Source organism: Mustelus asterias, chromosome 10 (genome assembly GCF_964213995.1).
Source record: "Mustelus asterias chromosome 10, sMusAst1.hap1.1, whole genome shotgun sequence".
Taxonomy (NCBI): Eukaryota; Metazoa; Chordata; class Chondrichthyes; order Carcharhiniformes; family Triakidae; genus Mustelus; species Mustelus asterias.
This window is the reverse complement of record NC_135810.1, coordinates 109,984,358-110,009,470: the sequence shown is the minus strand read 5'-3', so window position 1 is coordinate 110,009,470 and position 25,113 is coordinate 109,984,358. Positions and strand designations below refer to the sequence as shown.

The 25,113-nt window shown below is 45.7% G+C and overlaps 1 protein-coding gene across 1 annotated transcript in view; it reads left to right on the top strand.

Annotated features, from left to right (window-relative positions):
- Positions 1-25,113, top strand: part of oca2 (oculocutaneous albinism II) — a 331,959-nt gene that overhangs the window by 34,938 nt on the left and 271,908 nt on the right. The window contains exons 4-6 of the mRNA XM_078221469.1: positions 6,775-6,938; positions 8,247-8,326; positions 16,189-16,342. Coding sequence (XP_078077595.1) covers positions 6,775-6,938; positions 8,247-8,326; positions 16,189-16,342 — 398 coding nt within the window. The remainder of the gene's footprint in view (positions 1-6,774; positions 6,939-8,246; positions 8,327-16,188; positions 16,343-25,113) is intronic.

Genomic DNA, 25,113 nt, shown 5'->3' with positions numbered 1-25,113 from the left:
TTTAAATTTTTTAAAAGTCTGCTGACGACCATGAAACCATTGTTGATTGTTCAACGATGGTTCACTAATGTCCTTTAGGGAAGGAAATCTGCCGTCCTTACATGTGACTCCAGAGCCACAGCAATGTGGTTGACTCTCAACTGCCCTCTGAAATGGCCTCGCAAGCCACTCAGTTGCATTTCAAGAAGGCAGCTCATCACCACCTTATCAAGGGCAGCTAGGGATGGGCAAAAAATGATGGCCAGCCATGTGCCATGACTGAACAAAAGAAAATGATGGGATGGCAGAGCAGACTCGATGCACCAAATAGCCAAATTCTGCTCCGATATCTTATGGTCTTATGATATGGTCATGTAAAAGTTGTGAAAATTGATAAAGGTTTGGTTGGTTAATGATAAGGGCAGGTAATGGTAGGGGCAGGTATCCGTTCATCTTGATGAGGTAACATGCTTCCTGGCAAAAAAACAGTCTTTTGTTTCCTAGAATCAAAATTTGCAGTGGCTTTTGGACATTTGTAATTCATAGAAACATAGAAACTAGAAGTAAAAGTAGGCTATTCGGCCTTTTGAGCCTGCTCTGCCATTCATTTTGACCATGTCTGATCATGGATGATCATCATCCCGCCTTCCTCCCTTGATCTCTTTAGCCTCAAGAGGTATATCTAATTTCTTCTTGAAATCAGACAAGGTTTTGGCCTCAGCTATATTCTGTAGTAGTGAATTCCACACATTCACCACCCACTGGGTGAAGAAATTTCTCCTCACCTCAGTTCTAAAAGCTTTACTCCATATCCTCAAGCTATGACCCCTAGTTCAGACACCCCCCACCATTTGGAACACTCTTTCTGAATCTACCCTCTCTAACCCTGTTAGAATTTTATAAGTTTCTATGAGATCCCCTCTCGCTCTTCTAAACTCCAGTGAATATAATCCTAACTGACTTAATCTCTCCTAATATGACAGACCTGCCATCCCAGGAATCAGCATGGTAAACCTTCGCTGTACTCCCTGTATAGCAAGGACATCCTTCCTCAGATAAGGACACCAAAACTGCACGCAATATTCCAAATGTAGCCTCACCAATGCCCGATACAATTGCAGCAAAACATCCTGATCCTGATATTCAAATCCTCTATGAAGGCCAACATATCATTTGCCTTCTTAACTGCCTGCTGTACTCAGTCTTAATCTTTGGGAGCTGTTTTAAAACTGAATTATGTCATTATGGTATGAAGGAATGTATAAATTTATTGTGATATCTCTAGGCTTCTAAAGCTTCTGTAGTCCATTTCAGTGACCCAGTGGCTCACCCACAATTTGTCATGGCAATACACGCCATTTGTTATTCAAAAGTTTCTCCCATTGCTGGCCAGACACTGTCTGAAGAGAGGCTTTTGTTAATTCATCTCTGCGGGAGGTCTTCAAACTCTCCAAAACAAATTGACAAATTGTCGTTTTCAAAGCTCAGTTTCTCTTGTGACAGCTGCGTTCCCCAACAATTTTCACCGCGTGATGATGATCTTGCTCTGGTCAAAATCATCATGTGGTCATGATTTTATCCTCAAGCTTTATGCTCTCTTAAAGTGTGAAGTAAAGCCTTGTCAGAATGTCCCTGGACTATCTTGACTTAAGATTCACGATCCCAGTAATTGCTGAGTGGCAGAATAGGGTTCGGGTGAGGGCGAGACAGGGTAGATGTAGGGAGGATGTTCCCGATGGTGGGGGAGCCCAGAACCAGGGGTCACAGTCTGAGGATTCGGGGTAGACCATTTAGGATGGAGATGAGGAGACATTTCTTCACCCAAAGAGTGGTGAGCCTGTGGAATTCATTACCACAGGAAGTAGTTATGCTAAAACATGGAATGTATTCAAGAGGTGGCTGGATATGGCACTTGAGGTGAATGGGATCACATGTTATTGGGAGAAAACAGGATTAGGCTATTGAGTTGGACGATCAGCCATGATCGTGATGAATGGCAGAGCAGGCTCGAAGGGCCAAATGGCCTCCTCCTGCTCCTATCTTCTATGTTTCTAAGTTTCTATGTTGTCTACCTCTGACTGTTTGGACAGTTACCTGTTTAAAAATAGAAGTTGGGAAGGAAGCAACTTGACTGTTTTTTAAAATGCTTACAAAATGGAAAATAGCAGCAATTGAGTACAATTACAGTGAATGCTGTGGAATCTATTATATTTTTTTCAGAAAAATGTAACACTGTACACATATAATTAACTGCATTGTAAAAACCTCTCCCTTCCTCTCAATTACAAATCATCATGCTGTACGCACTAAATGGTCGACAGTTTGAAGGGCGTTAGCCGGTAATAAAGTCATGGAGGGAGGTTTCACATCATTAAGGGTAGACATTCATCTGGGTGCTATTTTTATCTGGTTGGTTAATGCATTCAGATGAACCTTTACTGCTTGCTGTTTAATCCAAGTAGGTTAATGACTTCATTAAAATGGCCAGCAGAGGAATTTCAACTGAACACTTAATCCAGTATGCACAAATAAGTTTTTATCCTTTAAGAGCTGAACTTCTCCAATCGATTGTAGTCTGAGTCCCAAAACTATTCCTGCCTGATATCTGCTGACTTGGGGTGGCACGGTGGCACAGTGGTTAGCACTGCTGCCCCGCAGAGCCAGGGACCTGGGTTTGATTCCCGGCTTGGGTCACTGTCTGTGCGGAGTCTGCACATTCTCCCTGTGTCTGCGTGGGTTTCCTCTGGGTGCTCTGGTTTCCTCCTACAGTTTGAAAGACGTGCTGGTTAGGTGCATTGGCCATGCTAAATTCTCCCTCCGTGTACCTGAACAGGCGTCGAAGTGTGGTGATTAGGGGATTTTCACAATAATTTCATTGCAGTGTTAATGTAAGTCGACTTGTGACACTAACAACAAAGCTTAAACTTGTAAAGCAATTTTATCATTATTTCTGTTCTAGCAGTTAACAGGTGCTATTGGGGTTTGATCTTAACTTGCTGCATCAGTGTAGAACTGCTTCTTGTGTCCATGCATTGGAATTAAAGTTTATAGTTTATTTATTATTGTCACAAGTAGGCTTACATCAACACTGCAATGAAGTTACTGTGAAAATCCCCTAGCTGCCACACTCTGGCACCTGTTCGGGTACACGGAGGGAGAATTCAGCATGGCCAATGCACCTAACCAGCACGTCTTTCAGACTGTGGGAAGAAACCAGAGCACCCGCAGGAAATCCACCCAGACGCGGGGAGAATGTGCAGGCTTTGCACAGACTGTGACCCAAGCCGAGGGTCCGAACCCGGATCCTTGGAGCTGTCAGGCAGCAGTGCTAACCACTGCCTCACCCTTTTGAAGAGTAATTGGGACTGTTCAGATTGTGATTCCCAGTTAGTGGAAGATGCCTGTTGTTCTCGGCTACCAGTAATGACTTGGCGTAAGAATATGATCAGAATCAGGGGATGAGAAAAAGATATTTGGCTCACTGATGCTCATCCCAGGCAGCTCCAACAGCAGTTTCTGCATCTTGAACATCCAAAGAGTCAGTAGCCCTGAGATTCGAGGGTCCCTGCCCCACTCAATGGGAGTGCAGTGGAGTGGGATGCCCGGCCTGCGATGTAGATAAGTGTTAATATCAATAACAGTACAAATTAAACTCACAGCCTTGGACATAAATATGAAGGACAAACCCAAGTCTTTAGGAGAGGCTGACACGTAAAACTTTACTGAAGGTCTTAAAAGCTGCAACTAAATCAGAAAATGCTGGAAAATCTCAGCAGGTCTGACAGCATCTGTGGAGAGAGAACAGAGCCAATGTTTCGAGTCTGGATGACGTTTTGTCAGAGCTGAAGACAAGGAAAACAGGACGAGATTTATACTGTGAGGGTGAGGGGAGGGGGGGGGGGGGGCTGTAATTGATAGGGATGGCATAGACAGAAAGGCAAAGGGAATGTAAATGGTGATGATAAAGGCTAGGAATGGTGCCAATAGCATCCATCAATCGTACTTATTTTGCCTTGATCTTCATATTAAAAGCTGCAGCAGGTAAGCCAATGGAGAGATGACATCTGTTATTAATTGTGAAATATGGCATGGAATTTTGTTTTTTTGTGAAGCAGTACGGTTTTGGTCTGATTTTGAACATTGCAATATCAGTCACTTAGAAAAAAAAAGGATCAAAAATCTTCGGATGAAAAGTTTTCGGGTAAGTATTTTGAATAACTTTTGAGATGAGGGGGAAGCAGTGGCGGATTAACTACCACCCGGACCCCTAGGCTGACCTTGCCCCCTGCCTCCTGCCCCACCCTTTGTTGAATAGAATAAAGTGATGTTAAGTGACGTTAGATAACTTATATCATTGTACTATGTATAATGTACTACATGTATAATATCATAAAGTTATATGAATCAATTATATTTTTATATTATTATCTTTTATTCATTTATTTTTCATTTTCTTTACATTTGTACTTTAAAAAGCTTCTGTGTTTTTTGGTTTACAAAAGTGTCGATAACAGCATGTAAATCAACAGATCGAAGCATGTCTGATTCAATGTGCATGAGTGCCAGATCACTAAGTTCTCATCGCTCAATGTTGAGCGCAAATAGATTTTGATCCTCTTCAGTGCCGAAAATGAACGCTCACCTGAACAGTTATGAAAATTTATTCACCCTTAAAAAGGGTTAAACCAATTTTCGTTTGCTCTCGGGCCCCCTCTCCCTTCCGGGCCCCTAGGCTTAAGCCTACTCAGCCTAATGGTTAATCCGCCACTAGGGGGAAGGGTGTGACGGTGAGGAGCTGTTTCAGTAGCCAGATTGTGCAATAACAGACTGATTCCAACTCTTTTAATTGACAAATCTAATTCTAAATCTAACCCGAATCACAGAAATGATGTGACATGTTTCAGAGAATCCCGCCGCTAGCAAATAATGCGCCACCTCGCGCCGATGGGAAACATGTGGTTGGGGGGCTGGAGAATCTCGCCCATGTTTTTTTGTCTTGCAATGCGGGGCAGATGATGGCATAATGGCAATGTCACTGGATGAGTAATCCAGAGGCTAATGTTCTGGAGACGTGGGTTCAAATCCCGCCATGGCAGATGACGGAATTTAAATTCAAATAATAAATCTAGAAATTAAAACTAGTCTCAGTAATGGTGACCATGAAATTCTCATCAATTGTCATGGAAATCCATGCTGCCCTTTCGGGAAGGACATCTGTTATCCTTACCTGATCTGACTTACATGTGACTCCAGGGGCGAGATACTCCGGCCTCCCAGCCGCAGAGACCCTGGAATCCCGTCCGAGGCTAATGGAGATTTCTGTTCTGGGAACCTCGCCCACCCCGATTCCAGGGCACGCGAGGTGGTAGGGTTTGGGCCCAGAACTCTCCTGGCTGAACAGATGCACTCTACAGCACCAGCAGAGCCCCACTGTAGTATATTTGTTAGCCAAAGCTCTTAATGGTGTCCAGGGCAAAGGCAGGTATGTGGAGTTAGGCTGCAGATCAACAATGATCTCATTGAATGGTGGAGCAGTCCTGAGGGGTTACAAGGCCTACTCCTGTTCCTATGTTCCTTTTTACCTCTACAGCCTACTCATACTGATACCTTTTGCTTTGTGTCAGAAATAAAGCTGGATAAAATACAAAACAAAGAACAGCACTCCCTGGATGTATGCTTCAAAAAATAATATAAAATGAACAGCTTAATTTTCCACATGCAAATTTTGAACTCTTTATAACTTTGGTAGAAAAATGCTGGGCAGGCAAAATCTTGGTTAATATACCATGATGCCGCTCTACGTGTTGTCCAGAGCAATTTTCACCCCATTCTAAATTAAACCGATGGTTATTAAAGTTACAGCTGGGAAGAGTGTTCTTGCAGTCGGTATCACACTGAAGCAGCCTGGAAAGATCCATGGTAGATGCAATATAATGTGGATAAATGTGAGATTATTCACTTTGGAGGCAAAAACCGGTAGGCAGATTATTATCTGAATGGCTATAGATTGAGAGACGGGAACTTGCAAAGAGACCCAGGTCTCCTTATACACCAGTAACTGAAAGCAAGTGTGCAGGTGCAGCAGGTAGTGAAGAATGCAAATGGCATGTTGACATTCATAGTGAGAGGATTTGAGCACAGGAGCAGGGATATCTTGGTGCAGTTATACAGGGCTTTGGTGAGACCGTACCGAGAATACTGTGTGCAGTTTTGGTCTTCTTATCTGTGGGAGGATGTTCTTGCTATAGAGGGAGTGCAGAGAATGTTTACCAGACTGACTCCTGGGATGGCGGGACTGATGTATGAGGAAAGATTGAGTGAGCTAGGATTATATTTTCTGGAATTTAGAAGAATGGGGGGAGGGGGGGGGGATCTCATGGAAATCTATAAATTTCTAACAGGACTAGCCAGGATAGATGCAGGAATTATGTTTTCAAGGGTGGGGGAGTCCAGAACCAGGGATCACAGTCCGAGGATATGAGATAAACCATGAGACGAGAAGAATTTCTTCACCCAGAGAGTGCTGAACCTGTGGAATTCTCTATCACAGAAAGCAGTTGAGGCCAAAACATTCTTTCTTTTCAAGAAGGAGTTAGATATAGCTCTTGTGGCTAAAGGGATCAAAGGATATGGAGGGAAAGGTTGGATGAGCAGCCATGATCATAATGAACAGTGAAGTAGGCTTGAAGGGCCAAATGGCCTTCGCCTGCTTCAATTTTCCTACCTCTTTGTTGCTTGTTCTCTCCTTATTTTCCAATGGTACCTGTTACAGTCCTTGATCAGAATCATTTCCAGTTATAAACCTCACAAACTTTGGAGACAATGTTCTTCTCAAACTAGAAATTGCCGGGCCTTTTGCAGAAGATCAAATTCGCAGGAATACTGAGGAGTACATCAACATTCAAGTTGAACAGGTTGAAGATGGTGGCGAAAGAAGGCGTCGTCGACAGCAGCTCCCGGTATGTTTGAAACATTATTTCCCTCTGGTCGTTTGGACTCATGTGACTTTTAAGACTACCTGAAGTCCACCTGGCCCTGTTGTGCATTTACTGGCTTTTGAACATTTACAGGTCCAATCATGGTCTGGATTGCAAGCATTGACCAACAAGATTGAATTTGTTACTGTGTAATGAAGTTACAGCCCTCCCAGGGTAATTGAAGTAGAATTCAATTCAAACGAAATTGTAGACGGTAGAATAACAATAACATCAGTCTATTATCAACAGATCACCTTTGTGGCTTGTGCTCTTTTCCCACTGCTATTCTCTGATCTGTACTTTAAAAAGGGCAGAAACCCGGGGGTGGGGGGGGGGGGGGACGACATGATCTTACCAAAAAAATTCTAAGTGCCGAACGAGCATGAAAATGGGAGAGTTTCAGACCTGTTTTTTCGGCCAGAAAAAAATTAAAACCTTATGCCACTTAGAGAAATAACGAGGCAAAGTGTGATTCTCGCCAGGAGGGGGAGTGAACATGGTCTATTCATACCAGGAAGCCGGCTGATGACTGCTAGCAGATGTCATTGCACATGCATCTGATCTCCCATTGCACTAACTGTGTACAAGTGTCAGGGGGGTGTGGGCAATAGGGAGAAAGAAGTGGGCAAAGTGGGAACTGACCGGTATCAAAACCAATGCAGTTTCATTCAGTAGGACAATGTAATAATCGTCCCATGATTTTTCCCACTGATCCTAAACCATTTGCGAAAAGCTATTCCATGCACCACATGTACTGTCGCTTGCCATTAGGTTTCCATTTGGTCCACGGTAACTCCAAGGATATTGTTTGAGAGAGATAAGTACAAGTAATACTTGACATTGATTCATGTTGGAAGAAGGGCGGCACGGTAGCACAGTGGTTAGCACTGCTGCCTCACAGCACCAGGGACTCAGGTTCGATTCCGGCCTCGGGTAACTGTCTGTGTGTAGTTTGCATGTTCTCCCCATGTTTGTGTGGGTTTCCTCTGGGTGCTCCAGTTTCCTCCCACAGTCCAAAGATGTGCCCGTTAGGTCGATAGGCCATACTAAATTTCCCTTTCGTGTCCCAAGATGTGTAGGTTAGTGGGGATAGCGTGGTAAATGCGTGGGGCTATAAGGATGGGGCCTGGTTGGAATGTTCTGTTAGAAAGTTGCTGCAGACTTGATGGGCTAAATGGCCTCCTTTTGCACTGTCGGCATACTATGATACTACGATGACTTTGATAATATTTGCATGCACAGAAATTCAAATTTGAATCATGTTGATCCTCTGTTTTACATTTTCCACAGTTAGTGCACAATTGGACCATTCCGTTAAATCCACAAAGGAATCAACTCATCAAGACAAAGACTTTTGAGATGACCAGCAGGTAACCACTTTACTGAGTTTACAATGGCTTAAGTTCTTTTTTTAGCTGGTGGTCCAGTCAAACTGAGCCCAAGAGTAATTGGGAGTAAGTGTAGAGAATTTCTCTGGGCTTCACAAAATATACCCGAGACAGCTAGCTGCTGCATTGCACTCATTTCCCCATCATGATGAACCCTCCCTCCTTCAACCTACCCTTGCTCTGGGTGAGATCCCGGCCTTTGGCCTGTGGCTGATGTGGGTGCCCATCTTCTGTCCTGGGTGAATAGAAAGGAAGACTTATTTTTATATAGTGCCTTTCATGACTACTGGACTTCTCAAAGCACTTTACAGCTTAGAAAATTTGGCATGTCCACTACAACTCTCACCAACCTTTACAGATGCACCGTAAAAAGCATTCTTTCTGGTTACATCACAGCTTGGTATGGCTGCTGCTCTGCCCAAAACCGCAAGAAACTACAAGAGTCGAGAATGAAGCCCAATCCATCACACAAACCAGCCTCCCATCCATTGACACTGTCTACACTTCCCGCTGCCTCGGAAAAGCAGCCAGCATAATTAAGGACCCCACGCACCCTGGACATTCTCTCTCCCACCTTCTTCTGTTGGGAAAAAGATACAAAAGTCTGAGGTCACGTACCAACAGACTCAAAAACAACTTCTTCCCTGCTGCTGTCAGACTTTTGAATGGACTTACCTCACACTAAGTTGATCTTTCTCTACACCCTAGCTATGACTGAAACACTATATTCTGTACTCTCTCGTTTCCTTCTCTATGAACAGTATGCTTTGTCTGTAGAGCGCGCAAGGAACAATACTTTTCACTGTATGCCAATAAATCAAATCATATCAAATCAGCCAATGTAGTATATTTGTAGTGTAGGAGCAGAAAGAAGCTGATTACTGTATGTGTGTGGGGGGCAGGGGGACTGATAACTGTATAAGTGTGGGGAGAAGGGGGTGGTGGCTGATGACTGTATGCATGGGGAGAGGGGAAGGGAGCTGATTTCTGTGTGCATGGGGTGAGGCATGGGAGCGAGGGAGGGGAGAGGGGTGGGAGTGAGGGGAGAGCTTCACTGAGTCTTCCAGCACTGGGGAATATGGAATATGGAAAGCTTGGCTACATATAATATTATAATTCAGGTCAGAAACTCCAAAGTGTTTTATGAAGTCCGCCTGGATCATACGTTTTCCATTTTTAATTTGTCTCGGGTAAGCATGAGATGTTTCACTTCAGGTATGATTCAAATGACCCACTAGGGAGCTTTTATCAAACAAAGTTTATTTAAGACTATAGTTAGCATGTATCATAAGAAAATTAGCAATAACTTTTACCAATTACAGACAAGAAAAAAACCAAACATGATATTGTATAAACCTCAACAACTAAATGCAACGCTCCAACCAAATAAACTTCCCTATAAACAAACACCTGCCACAGGTTTAACACAGAAAACAAGGATGCTGACATGATGCTGGAACTTAGTCATTTGTTTGGAGAATTGAAACTCCCAGCCTTGTACCTTCCAGCAAACCTCAAGGTAGAGATAATGCCACTGCTGTCCTCTGGCTTTAAGCCAGTGAAACACTACAAGAGACATAGTTCTCACTCCGGGAAGGCAAGAAGACCTGCTTCCAGCTAACCAGCAGAATCTATAATACCAGGGAGAGAGACAGAGAGAGAAAACCTGCCTGCATCCAGCCTGAAGTACAATCACCTTCTAACTAAATTAGCAGCCAGTAGCCCAAACCTGAAAGTGAAAAAGCTGCCACCTAACCTGTCAATCATTCTTTCTCCAACAATTCAGGATCATAAACAATTCTGGACACTGCATGAGGCCCAGAGTAGAAACAAACAAAACCCCATCTAAACCATTGAAGCAGCAATAAAAGGACATCTAAGCAGACAGCTCGGGGTTTGCTTATAACTGCAGATTAAAAAACACGATTAAAAATACATTTTAAAGGCACATTAGCATCACAATAATAATATTCTCACAAAGTACTTTATAAAAAACACTTACTTTCAGATTTATGTGATAAGAACATAAGAACTAGGAGCAGGAGTAGGCCATCTGGCCCCTCGAGCCTGCTCCGCCATTCAATAAGATCATGGCTGATCTTTTTGTGGACTCAGCTCCACTTACCCACCCACTCACCATTACTCTTAATTCCTTTACTGTTCAAAAATTTATCTACCCTTGCCTTAAAAACATTCAATGAGGCAGCCTCAACTGCTTCACTGGGCAGGGAATTCCACAGATTCACAACCCTTTGTGTGAAGAAGTTCCTCCTCAACTCAGTCCTAAATCTGCTTCCCCTTATTTTGAGGCTATGCCCTCTCATTCTAGTTTCACCCGCCAGTGGAAACAACTTCCCTGCTTCTATCTTATCTATTCCCTTCATAATCTTATATGTTTCTATAAGATCTCACCTCATTCTTCTGAATTCCAATGAGTATAGCCTCAGTCTACTCAGTCTCTCCTCATAAGCCAATCCTCTCAACTCTGGAATCAACCCAGTGAATCTCCTCTGCACCCCCTCCAGTGCCAGTATATCCTTTCTCAAGTATGGAGACCAAAACTGTACACAGTACTCCAGGTGTGGCCTCACCAGCACCTTATACAGCTGCAACATAATCTCGCTGTGTTTAAACTCCATCCCTCTAGCAATGAAGGACAAAATTCCATTTGTCTTCTTAATTACCTGCTGCACCTGCAAACCAACTCCTTGAGATTCCTGCACAAGGACACCCAGGTCCCTCTGCACAGCAGCATGCTGCAATTTTTTACCATTTAAATAATAGTCCATTTTGCTGTTATTCCTACCAAAATGGATGACCTCACATTTACCAACATTGTACTCCATCTGCCAGACCCTTGCCCACTCACTTAGATTATCTATATCCCTTTGCAGATTTTCAGCGTCCTCTGCACACTTTGCTCTTCCACCCATCTTAGTGTCATCTGCGAATTTTGACACACTGCACTTGGTCCCCAACTCCAAATCATCTATGTAAATTGTAAACAATTGCGGTCCCAACACTGGTCCCTGAGGCACACCACTAGTCACTGATTGCCAACCAGAAAAATACTCATTTACCCCCACTCTTAGCTTTCTGTTAGTTAACCAATCCTCTATCCATGCTGATACATTACCCGTAACACCGTGCACCTTTATCTTATGTAGAAGTCTTTGGTGTGGCACCTTGTCAAATGCCTTCTGGAAATCCAGATACACCACATCCACAGGTTCCCCATTGTCCACTGCACATGTAAAGTTCTCAAAGAATTCCACCAAATTAGTCAAACATGACCTGCCCTTCATGAACCCATGCTGCATCTTACCAATGGGACAATTTGTATCCAGATGTCTCGCTACTTCTTCCTTGATGATAGATTCAAGCATTTTCCCTACTACAGAAGTTAAGCTAACCGGTCTATAGTTACCTGCCTTTTGTCTACCTCCTTTTTTAAACAGTGGCCTCACATTTGCTGTTTTCCAATCTGCAGGAACCACAGATGGATTCCGCATGGATATTATGGGCGGGACTTTATGGCCTCGCTCGGGCGAGACTGGAAATTCCCGCCCGAGGTCAACGGAGATTTTCGTTGTGGGATCCTTGCCCGCGCCGATTCTGTGGCGGGTGAGGTGGTAGAATTCTGGTCTACATGTTCATCTATAATGAAATGCCGAATGTTACTGTCCTGCTTTATTATTGTTTTGTTTTTGTTGTTTTCAATTTTCAACTGTTAAACTGGCGTCACATTGGAAAATGGTTTGGGAAACACTATGATGTGGAAATGAGATGCGAGTGATGGTGTTGGTACCTTCTCTCAAAATAGATTGGTTCTCCAGAATATTTGAACTATTGAATAGCCCAATCCAGCCCTAAATGGGACATCGGAATTCATAGTGACATATGAGGATCGATTGTGCTACTTTAGACACCAGGGAGGCGATTCTCCCAAAAGTGCTGAATTGGCGGGAAAACTGTTCGAGATCGCAACAGTTCTGACAGTTCAGTTCCTCACCTGAATCTCCGCACTCGGTGCAATGTAGAGGGCCCAGTCGGGAATCTCATTAAAACCCAGGGGGCAGGACCTATTTGCGCTGGAGTCTGATAGTTCTGGAGCTCTGCGCATGCGCAGTGGCCCCAAACTGTCAAACTCCCGTTTGCTGGCCAGCGATTGAGCTGGCCAGCCCAGGACCCCCACAGTGCTGCCCCTCCAGCACCTCCCCACCCCCCACAGTCCGATCACGGCCCCCACAACAATTCCCGGGCCAGCCCTGACCCCCCCTGTCCCTGAGTGCCCTGATGTCCAGGCCCACCCCTCCAGTAGTGGCGATCACCCACCCCCCTCACCCCGGCAGACCCCCCCCCCCGCCCCACCGCTGACCCCCCCTCCCCCCGGGGTCAGACCCCCCAGAGGCAGGCCCACCCCCAGCAGACGACCGCTGCCCCCAGCCCACCCCAATCGCTGCCCTCCCTCCATCCGAGTCTGATCCCAATGCAGAGTGGCAACGGGACCCCCCCCACCCCCCCATCCTCACCGATCGCCCTTAGGCCCAGCCCACAATCGGCCCCGCCCCCTTGGCACTGTCTGTTGGACAGTGCCAAGGTGCCCCTGGGGCATGGACACTTTGCCCCTTGGGCAGTGCCAGGGGCACAGGCTGGCACTGCCACGGTGCCCATGCCCAGGGGGCACCACCCCACCGCCACCTAACCCCCTGGCGGGCCCCAATTGCCCCCCCCCCCCTTCATTCCTGCAGAGTCTCCTGCTAGTTCCCCGAACATAGGGAGCTAGTCCGAACCCTGGCGGAATGAAGTACTCCTGGCAGGATGAGAGATTCGATCGGGAGCAAATATACATATTTAAAATAGATTAAAAACAGATTTAAATTACTTACCTGCCTTCCCGCCGGTTTCCAGCGTGGTCTGGCCGGTGACTGTTCGCCGGCTCTGGGAGACGCGGATGCGTTCCTCGCGTATGCTCATATCTCCTTTCAAGGCCGCAGATGCGCGTCTCCCAGCCAGACCCGCCAGAAAAGTGGCGGGCGCGGATGGGAGAATCGCGGCCCTGGGGCAGAATTTTCCCATCCCGCCCGCTGCAGGAATCGTAGCGGGGGAGGGGCAGACCATGCAGAGGTCTTTTGTCATCAGTCAGAAGAGGTCACGTAACAACTGACTCAAGAACAGCTTCTTCCCAGATATCATCAGACTTTTGAATGGACCGACCTCGCACTAAGTAGATCTTTCTCTGCACCCTAGCTATGACTGCAACACTACATTCTGCACTCTCTCCTTTCCTTCTCTATGAACGGTATGCTTTGTCTGTATGGTGCGCAAGAAACAATACTTTTCACTGTATACTAATACATGTGACAATAATAAATCAAATCAAATCAAAAGATTGAATCATCCTTATTGAGGCACGCAGAATCTAAACCGGGAAATACCTGTTGGAATATTTAACTCAGTATTCACTTTTTTTTTCATTCGTGGGACACGGGCGTCGCTGGCTGGTCAGCATTTATTGGCCATCCCTAGTTGCCCTTGAGAAGGTGATGGTGAGCTGCCTTCGTGAATCGCTGCAGTCCACGTGTTGTGGGTTGACCCACAATGCTGTTAGGGAGGGAATTCCAGGATTTTGACCCAGCGACTGCGAAGGAACGACCGATATATTTCCAAGTCAGGATGGTGACTGGCTTGGAGGGGAACTTTTCATTTACATTTTCAGATAGCACAATGAATGGTTACAATCAGAATAAGAGAGAAGCTAAAAGATTATTAACTTTAAAGCAAATTAAAAATATACAGACTTGTTTTAATACAGTTGAGAATTTTGACATTTCACAAAAGTAAAATGAACTTTTCAGGGCTAGTGATGTGTTTAGCTGTAGTTGTGAGGTTGATACACTGTTAAAAACCCAGTAATGCCCCATTCAACAAAATGTAACTTTTCCAAGGGTTTTATAGCAAGACCAACAGTGTAGAAGAGGAGGTTTTCATCAGTTCACTGATTGCTGGGAATTTCGCTGCAGAGAAGTGTAGAATCACTGACAGCAACTTTGGATTTCCTCATTATTTTGCCTGTAGACTGAAGTAGTTGTCGGTTTCCGTACTGATGGTGATGGCTGACAGTTTCGTTCTCATTATCATCACAAAATCTAGGTCATTACGTAGCTTCTCAGATCCCCAGATATCCCTGTTACCCTTGATCCCTGCACAGCAATGCCATAAAGTGCACCAAGTTAGGTCTGATGGACAGTTTTTGGTGTTGAGGTTATCTTTCGCTCTACTGCACCCACGCTGCTCCTGGACAGCGGCAGGAGTGGGAAATTGGGGCTATATTCCTTCATCAACTCGCGCATGTCTTATTTCTAACTAGGTTATTCTCAGCTGTTTTTTTATTTGTTCATGGGACATGGGCATCGCTGGCTGGCCAGCATTTATTGCCCATCCCTAGTTGCCCGAGGGCAGTTGAGAGTCAACCACATTGCTGTGGCTCTGGAGTCACATATAGGTCAGACCAGGTAAGGACGGCAGATTTCCTTTCCTAAAGGACATTAGTGAACCAGATGGGTTTTTCTGACAATTGACAATGGTTTCATGGTCATCAGTAGATTCTTAATTCCAGATATTTTTTACTGAATTCAAATTCCACCATCTGCTGTGGTGGGATTGGAACCCGGGTCCCCAGAACATTAGCTGTGTTTCTGGATTAATAGCCTAGCGATAATACCACTAGGCCACCACCTCCCCGCCTTCCGTCTTACATACACTTTACCAAATCCAAAACCTCCAAGATATCTGTGTTCCTCCAAGTATGGCCTCACGTTTAATCAATCCACCATCATTGGTGACCCTACCCTCAGCTATCTGGACTTTGTGTTCCATGAAACCTACCTCTCTGAGCCAACTTTTAGCCACTTGTCCTAATATCACCTCAGCTCTGATGAAAGCTTATGACCTGAAATGTTAACTCTGCTTCTCTCTCCACAGATGCTGTTAGCCTTGCTACCAATGTCCAGCATTTTCTGCTATTATATCTGATATCGTCTTATTTGGCTCAGTTTCAAATTGTGTTGCCATGAAGGGGCTTTACGAGGTCTTGAGGCACAGCTAGTGGCATCAGTACCTGTAGGTCCGAAGTTCTGGGTTGACTTCAGGACCTGATGGCCATGGAAGAAGTGTTCATAATATGGCCAAACAGGTCACTTATTTGCCTCTCAATCCTTTCAGGATGCCTGATGGCAGATGGTAAATGCAGGAGAGTTTCCGGGTCAGCCATATTGCTAAAGGCAATGGCTGACCACTGCTGTAAATTGCCAAGCATAAACATGGGCCAATCCAATGGAAGTCCACCATCGTCAATGCCCTCAGAGGGCATGATTCCTGGAGGAGAAAGGGTTTTGGGTGCATTACTAAATTCCATATGGTATCTTTTTTTTATTACGAGGGGCGTGGACAGTGTGGATAAGGAGCAGCTTTTCCCCTTAGTTGAAGGGTCAGTCACGAGGGGACAACAAGTTCAAGGTGAGGGGCAGGAGGTTTAGGGGGAATGTGAGGAAAATCTTTTTTAGCCAGGAGTGATGATGGTCTGTGTGGGAGGGTAGTAGAGATGGGTTGCCTCACACCCTTTAAAAATTACCTGGATGAGAATTTGGCACATCATAACATTCAAGGCTGTAGGCCAACTGCTGGTAAATGGGATTAGGTGGGAGGTCAGGTGTTTCACACGTGTTGGTGGGTCGAAGGGCCTCTTCTGCGCTGTATGATTCTATGATTAACAATAGGTGACTGCACTTAATACACGGAATATCATATATAGTGTTGACCGGCAAATTGCACTTCTCTTGCAGGAATGACATTGGTATAAGTATAGAGGCCTTCCTTAAGAACAATGAAATGGTTCCACTCTCCATTCGTCACCAGTATCTCTATGCAAATGTTGAGACCCAAGTTGCAATTGCATCCATCATTTTGGCTGGAGTTTATGCACTTATTATATTTGAGGTAAGTTCTTCCTGATCATCAATTGACTGAAGCATTACATTTTGTTTCATGATAGTGTGTGTATGTTATAGTGTGAAGTTAACTTCAACTTAATGACAATTCTACTCATAATGAAGGAATTCCAATGTTCTGATTTGATTATATAATTCATTGAAGTCCCTGTTATGATGAAATATCTACCCACTAATATTGGAAATCTAAGTCCTAACCCTTCCCAGTCCATATGTAAAGCACTGGAACTTGCAGCAGGATGGCTTTGGTTATAAAATAATTATATCATAGAATCCCTACAGTGCAGAATGAGGTCATTTGGCCCATCAAGTCTGCACCAATAACAATCCCACCCAGGTCCTATTCCCATAACCCCACATATTTACCCTGCCAATCCCCTGACATTAGGGTCAGTTTAGCATGGTCAATCCACCGAACCCGCACATCTTTGGACTGTGGGAGGAAACCGGAGCACCCGGAGGAAACCGTAGACATGGGGAGAATGTGCAAACTCCACACAGGCATGGTAAAGACATGGTATCTATGGTAAAGTCGGTCTGTGGTATTGTAGCAGCTCAGTCTTGGCTCAGACAGTGCCCAGTACGGGTTATTCGTACTGGAGTGGTGAACAATAGTATGGGTGCTTCATCTACATGGACAGATGTTTGTGCCTCTGCAGGTACTGCCCTTCTTTTGGACAAACCAACATTTTCAACAGAAAGGAGAGAAAACTGTGATTCAGGAGGGAGCCTTTTTCCTGTACAAAGAACGACTGGAGTGGTACCATCTCTTGGAGGTGATCCACATAACTCACAACTGCCCACAGTCAGCGTTCTGGGCATGTCAGATTATAGCAAAGTGCATATTTGGAGAGGGCTTGGCTCAAACATTCTGGCATTTCAGCTCCAAATCTGTGATCTAACAGATTGAATTATATAGCTACAACATTACTTTGCATAGTGTCACCAACCGTACAGAACATTTGTTACACCCGTCTGTATGTATCTGAATATAATGCAAACTCACATTCACTGGCATCCATTCTGTTATGGACATTTTTTTGTAGAGGATAGTAAAGGGATCTTTGAGTATAATATTTAGATATGAAAGATAAGCTGCTTTGCGGTAGATCTTGATTTTGTGCAATAGCATAAGATGGATGACAGCAAACTGTCAACCAACCTTACATTACTCCTAACATCTATTTCAATTGATTTCCATTGGGACAGATGTACAAAGGGTCGCTAACATGTTTCTGCTTATATTACACAACCACAGAAAGTCAGGATCACCCCCTTGAGTAGCCTGTGGTGTTCACTTGAACAATATGGAATTCCTTCCCTCCCTGTCTGATTCCCAAATATTCCCAAACTCCAATATTTCCCAAATAAACAAAGCACATGAACAAAGAACTGGGGGGGGCGCGGTGTGGGGGTGGGGGCGGGGGGGGGGGGGGGGGGCGCGATTTGGGACAGCACGGTGGCACAGTGGTTAGCACTGCTACCTCACAGCGCCAGGAACCCGGTTTCAATTCCAGCCTTGGCTAACTCTCTGCATGGAGTCTACATGTTCTCCTTGGGTTTCCTCCGGGTGCTCCGGTTTCCTCCCACAGTTCAAAGATGTGCGGGTTAAATTGATTGGCCATGATAAGTTGTCCTTTAGTGTCAGGGAGATTAGGAGGGTAAATATGTGGGGTTATGGGGATGGGACTGGGTGGGATTGTGTTGGTGCAGGCTCGATGGGCCAAATGGTCTCCTTCTGTAATCCTCCCAAAAAAATTCTAAGTGTCGAATTCGCATAAAAACTGGAGTAAATCCCGCTGGTTTTTCCAGCGGGAGTTTCAAAATGAATCTCCCACACTCTGTGCATTGCAGGGTGCACTAGCGTGTATCAGTCCAAAAATGGGGGCAGGGCCTATTCTGGCTGGAGAGGCCGGCAGCATAGCGCAGAGCGGGGCCACTGTGCATGCATCGATCTGTCAGAGCCGAGATCGGCACATGCGCAGTAGCCTTGCACTGCTGGCCTCCAGATTGCTGGCCAACACGATCGCTGGCCAGTCCCGTGAACCCCACATCATCGGCTGTGCACCCCCCACCCCACCCCGATCACTAACCCCCCCCCCCCTCCCAAGCAGGCTGGCTCCCCCTACACCCCGATGGCAGGCTCTGATCGCTGACCTCCCTCCCTTTGTCACTCAGCCCAAATGTAGAGCAGTAGCGGGATCCCCCCCAACCCCCAGTGATTGCCCCCAGAGGCCCTGCCCCCATTAGACCCCGCCCTGGTGAATAATGCCAAGATGCCCCCTGGGCATTGACACTTTCCCTTTGGGCAGTGCCAGAGGGCCCAGGCTGGCACTGTCAAGGTGACAATGCTCGGGGGCTTTTCCCCGGTGCCTGAACCCCTTCACTCCAGTGAGGTTGGGCTGCTAGCTCCCCGCAAATGGGGAGCTACTGTGAACCCCGTTGGAGTGCACCTCTCCTAGCGTGGGCCGGGGGGGTGGGGTGGTGGGGGCGGGGGGGGGGGGGGGGGGGGGGGGAGCGGTTGTGGCGAGAGGCTAGCGGACCTGGAAACTTCAGTCCCGGGCCCACTAATGATATGTAAAATATATAACAATTCTCATTTAAATAAATTATGCAGCACCGCGCTGATTTTGGCTGCTGGAGATGTGCAGAGGCCATGGCACCCAGCGGGGAGCCGGCGGAATGGCCTCTGCTAGAGTCTACAAAAGCAGCGCAGCGGGCTGGGAGAATTGCTCTCTTGCTATTTCTGGAATGCATTGATAATTATTGGTTTGTTTGTTTATTTGTTCATGGGATGTGGGAGTCGCTGGCGAGGCTAACATTTATTGTCCATCCCTAATTGCCCTTGAGAAAGTGGTGGTGAGCTGCCTTCCTGAACCACTGCAATCCATGTGGTGTAGGTACATCCAGAGTGCTGTTAGGGCGGGAGTTTAAGGACCCAGCGACAGTGAAGGAACGGTGGTATATTTCCAAGTCAGGGTGGTGAGTGGCTTGGACGGAAAATTCCCATGTATCTGTTGCCCTTGTCCTTTGAGGTGGTAGAGGTGGTGAGTTTGGAAGGTGATGTCTAAGGAGCTTTAGTGTGTTACTGCAGTGCATCTTGTAGATGGCACACACTGCTGCCACTGTGTGTCGGTGGTGGAGGGAGTGAGTGTTCAAGATGGTGGATGGGGTGAAAATCAAGCGGGCTACTTTGGTGCTGAGCTTCTGGAGTGGTGTTGGAGTGGGGGAGAGGGCCTGGGTAAGATATTCTGTCAAAGGCTACGGGCGGCACGGTAGCACAGTGGTTAGCACTGCTGCTTCACAGCTCCAGGGACCTGGGTTCGATTCCCGGCTTGGGTCACTGTCTGTCAGGGCGGCACGGTAGCACAGTGGTTAGCACTGCTGCTTCACAGCTCCAGGGACCTGGGTTCGATTCCGGCTTGGGTCACTGCCTGTGTGGTGTTTGCACATTCTCCTCGTGTCTGCGTGGGTTTCCTCCGAGTGCTTCGGTTTCCTCCCACAGTCCAAAGATGTGCAGGTTAGGTTGATTGGCCATGCTAAAATTGCCCCTTACTGTCCTTAGATGCGTAAATTAGAGGGATTAGCGGGTAAATATGTCGGGATAAGGGGGTAGGGCCTGGGTGGGATTGTGGTCGGTGCAGACTCGATGGGCCAAATGGCCTCTTTCTGCACTGTAGGGTTTCTAAAGAGTTGGTGCAGATTCGATGGGCCGAATGGCCTCTTCTGCACCGTAGGGATTCTAGAAATGGCTCCAACCAGTGGAGTCTTTTCCTTGATTCCTGACTCCAGTTTTGCTCGGTCACCTTGATGACACATTTGGTCAAATGCTGCCTTGAAGTCAAGGGTAGCCACCCTCACCTCATCCCTCGAGTTCAGCTCGTCTGTCCATGTTTAATCCAAAGCTGTAAAGGAATCAGGGGCTGAGTGATCCTGGATTCCCTTACTAGTAGCTGCATGCAATTTCCTCGCAAACTACAACAATCCCATTAGTTTAGGAAGAATGCTTAATGTTGTAGCCAAGTGGCCGTGATTCAAGCAAGTTCCTGGTGCAATGCAATTGCAGGAAATGAGCAGATTTCTCAGCTTGAAGGTGAGATGGTAGCACAGGCTGGCTGGCGTAGCGTGTGCTATGGAGATGGAAAAAAATAAAATTACTGTTTGTAGGTTGAGAGGATGGTGTTCTGCGATTGCTTGAGAGCTTTATTCTGAACCTGGGCCCATATTACATTGACCTGTAATTGCTTCAAGCTGAATGCCCAGAACAGATAGCGTTTTTCCAATGTCGCCCTGTGCACAAGAATCAACCTACAAAATGACAAGAAAATGCTTCCCTTTGCTGCATTTCATTGGTTCTTCAGGGGAACAAAAGCAAACCAATTTTCTTTTTTCCAGGCAGCATGCTGTTTCATTTTGAGAATTTGCAGGTTTATTATCTTTTCAAGTCCCACGTTAGAGACTGGAGCACAGAAATCTAGGCTGGCACTCCGCTGCAGTGCCGAGGGATTGCTGCAGTGTCAGAGATGCCCTCCTCCACTTGAAGGATTAAACTGAAGCTCCGTCTGCTCTCCCCGGCAGAAGCACAATTATGGATAAGAGCTAGGGAATACAAAATCAAAGTTTATTTATTAGTCGCAAATAGGCTGACATTAACACTGCAATGAAGTTATTGTGAAAATCCCCTAGTCGCCACACTCTGGCGCCTCTTGGGGTACACTGAGGGAGAATTTGGCATGGCCAATGCACCTACCCAGCACATCTTTCAGACTGTGGGAGGAAACCGGAACACCCGGAGGAAACCCACGCAGACACAGGGAGAATATGCAAACTCCACACAGACAGTGACCCAAGCCGGGAATCGAACCTGGGTTCCTGGCGCTGTGAGGCAGCAGTGCCAACCACTGTGCAATTGTGCTGCCCCTAACCATCCTGACCAATATTTATGCTCAGGGGTGGCACGGTGGCACTGCTGCCTCATAGCGCCAAGGACCCAGGTTCGATTCCCGGTTTGGGTCACTGTCTGTGCGGAATCTGCACGTTCGCCTCGTGTCTGCGTGGATTTCCTCCGGGTGCTCCGGTTTCCTCCCACAGCCCGAAAGATGTGCTGGTTAGCTGCATTGGCCATGCTAAATTCTCCCTCTGTGTACCCGAACAGGCGCCGGAGTGTGGCGACTAGGGGATTTTCACAGTAACTTCATTGCAGTGTTAATGTAATCCTACTCGGGACACGAGTCAATAAAAAAACCCAGATCTCTAGAGTGGGACTCAGAGGCAAAAAATTCTTGCACTGAGCCACAGCTGACTGCTCATAACGTGGCTTATTTCCACACTTTACAGTACCTGTACCGACTGACCCACTGAAAAAGATTTGAATGTATTCTTGCCTTTACATCAGCTTGAATTGTTGAAGCGCTTCACAAGACATGTATTAAAGCATTTAGTCTTTGTCTGGCGTATTAGAGAATTGAGCTGTGTGATGTTGCATCCTTTTATTATGACAGGCAACAATGGCAGCTTCCGACAATAGGTAATGAGAATGTGAAGGAAGAGTCACGACTCAGAACTCCATTCCTCAGCTGACAGCCTCTCTGCGTCTAGCTGATTATCCCTAAGTAGTCCATCACTGAGTACCTTGTGCATTAGTGAACTGCATGGGCAATAATCTCAACAAAAAAAAAAATGCCTTTGTACAGAGACACTCATTCAGTGGGGAAGAGTATCATCTGCCAAAATATTTTTGAGTTAAAGCTGTGAGATCCTGATAATGTACAATCCTCAAAGCTGGAAGCGGTGATCCAGTTGGATTTTCTTTTTATTTCCGTAACAAAAGATATTCAACAGGCTCGATATTCTGAATGGAACTTATATGTTAGTAGAGTCATTCCTTTCGACACTTGCCGCTCCTGCATATTTTATAGGCACTTAATTTTGCGTAAGACTGTTAGAAATTAGCTGTGGATTTTCAGTTAAGAATATTTTCATGTGCCGTTTAGATAGGAATCAGCAACGCAATTGGACTTTTGTTGTAGTATGTCACAGCTCAGTCTTTACCACTTGCGAATATGGTTTCAATTATTTAACTGGTGGTTGTTTGAATAGGTTCAGAGTTTGTGCCTGGAATTGTCAAAGCTTTTAAACCCAGATATTAGCATTTGCTTTTAGATTAAAATCTAAATCATGTTTATTTCATTCAAGCCAGCAAGGAGATCTGTAATTTGTAGATGTGCTTTGCAAAATGAGGCTCTTGATAATGAGTAAATTTGTTCAGGTGATATCCAACCACATTTTCTGCAATTACTCACTTAGGTTGATTAAAAAAAAATTGCCTTTATTGCAAATTTACTTATCCTTCCACAGTTTTTGATTATGTTTTATTCCCAGCACAAGCAAGACTGTGAAGGCTCGAAATTACTCCCAGTGGTTAGAACAGAGTGAATGTTTAACATGTTATGGGAACATTACAAAGACAAGTCCCGAGCACTTTATGCCATAGAATTAGATCATGACTGATCTGCACCTTATTCCATTTACTCACCTTTGCCCCATGTCCTTGATGTCTTACAGACATACATCTCAGTTAAAGCTGCAAAAAAAACGAGGGCGGCACGGTGGCACAGTGGTTAGCACTGCTGCCTCACAGCCCCAGGGACCCGGGTTCAATTCCTGGCTTGGGTCACACTCTGAGTGGAGTCTGCATGTTCTCCCTGTGTCTGCATGGGTTTCCTCCGAGTGCTCCGGTTTCCTCCCGCAATCCAAAGATGTTCTGGTTAGGTGCATTGACCATGCTAAATTGCCCCTTAATGTCAGGGGGATTAGGAGGATAAATACATGGGGTTACAGGAATAGGGCCTAGGTGGGATTGTTGTTGGTGCAGACTCGAAGGGCCGAATGGCTTCCTTCTGTACTATTGGGATTCAATACTCTACAGCTGTTTATGTGGGATTGAGGGTGGAGGTAACAGAGTTACAGATTTGAAAGAATTCTTTACTGCTTTTGCTGACCCAGGGTCTAATTTTAAGATTGGCAATTCCTTTAACTGAATAAATTGATTCTCCAAACTCAGTCATAGAATCCCTGCAGTGCAGAAGAAGGCCATTTGGCCCATCGAGCCTGCACTGACACTTACCCAAGTCTACCTTGTAACCCCATGTATTTTCCCCGCTAATCTCCCAACCTACACATTTAGGGACACTAAAAGGCAAGTTAGCATGGCCAATCCACCGAACATGCACATCTTTGGACTGTGGGAGGAAACCGGAGCACCCGGAGGAAACCCATGCAGACACCATAGAATCCCTATAGTACAGAAGGAGACCATCCGGCCCATCGAGTCTGTACCGACCACAATCCCACCCAGGCCCTATAACTGTAACATCATACAATTACCCTGCTAATCTCGCTGACACTAGGGTCAATTCAGCATGGCCAATCAACCTAACCCGCACATCTTTGGACTGTGGGAGGAAACCGGAGCACCCGGAGGGAACCCATGCAGACACAGGGAGAACGTGCAGACTCCACACAGACAGTCACCCCAGGCTGGAGTTGAACCCTGGTCCCTGGCACCGTGAGGCAACAGTGTTAACCACTAAGGAAATTTGGCATGTCAGCTACGACTCTCACCAACCTTTACAGATGCACCATTGAAAGCATTCTTTCTGGTTGTATCACAGCTTGGTATGGCTCCTGCTCTGCCCAAGACTGCAAGGAACTACAAAAGGTCGTGAATGTAGCCCAATTCTTCACGCAAACCAGCCTCCTATCCATTGACTCTGTCTACACTTCCCGCTGCCTCGGCAAAGCAGCCAGCATAATTAAGGACCCCGTGCGCCCTGGACATTCTCTCTTCCACTTTCTTCCTTCGGGAAAAAGATACAAAAGTCTGAGGTCACGTACCAACTGACTCAAGAACAGCTTCTTCCCTGCTGCTGTCAGACTTTTGAATGGACTTACCTTGCATTAAGTTGATCTTTCTCTACATCCTAGCTATGACTGTAACACTACATTCTGCACTCTCTTGTTTCCTTCTCTATGAATGATATGCTTTGTCTGTACAGCGCGCAAGAAACAATACTTTTCACTGTATGTTAATGCATGTGACAATAATAAATCAAATCAAAATCACTGTGCCACCGTGCCGCCCTAAACACAAGGTCCTCTAACATCCTCCCTTAAATAAGGAGATCAATTTTCCGTACAGTACTCCAGATGTGGTCTCACCAGTGTACTGTACAACTGAATAATATCCTCCCTACCTTAGCAAGAACATTCTTTTAGCTTTCCTAATTACTTGCTGTACCTGAGTACTAGCCTTTTGTGATTCATGTACCAGGACACCCAGATCCCTCTGCATTTCAGAGCTTTGCAATCTCGCAATGTTTAGATAATAAACCCATAATGCCTCTGAATGTCATATGAACATATTGATAATTCTTCCACTCTTTCTGCTGACAGTAACTTCTAATCTTAACTCCAACTGGAATACTTGTGGCATATTAGATATTCCATGAGATTTCATAACAGAACATGGGGAGCTTCCTTTCCTACTGATAACAGACTGTTCTTGGGGGCACCATTCAAATTCTTCTCCTTCAGTCAGCATCAGATACATTGCCTTGGTTGGTTGGCTTACATTTCCTCACATTCTCTCAAGAATTGCTAACATTTGCCGTCCATGTTTCTGAAGAAGACCATCATATTTCATAGAAACAAAGAAACTAGAAGCAGGAGTAGGCCATTCGGCCCTTCGAGCCTGTTCTG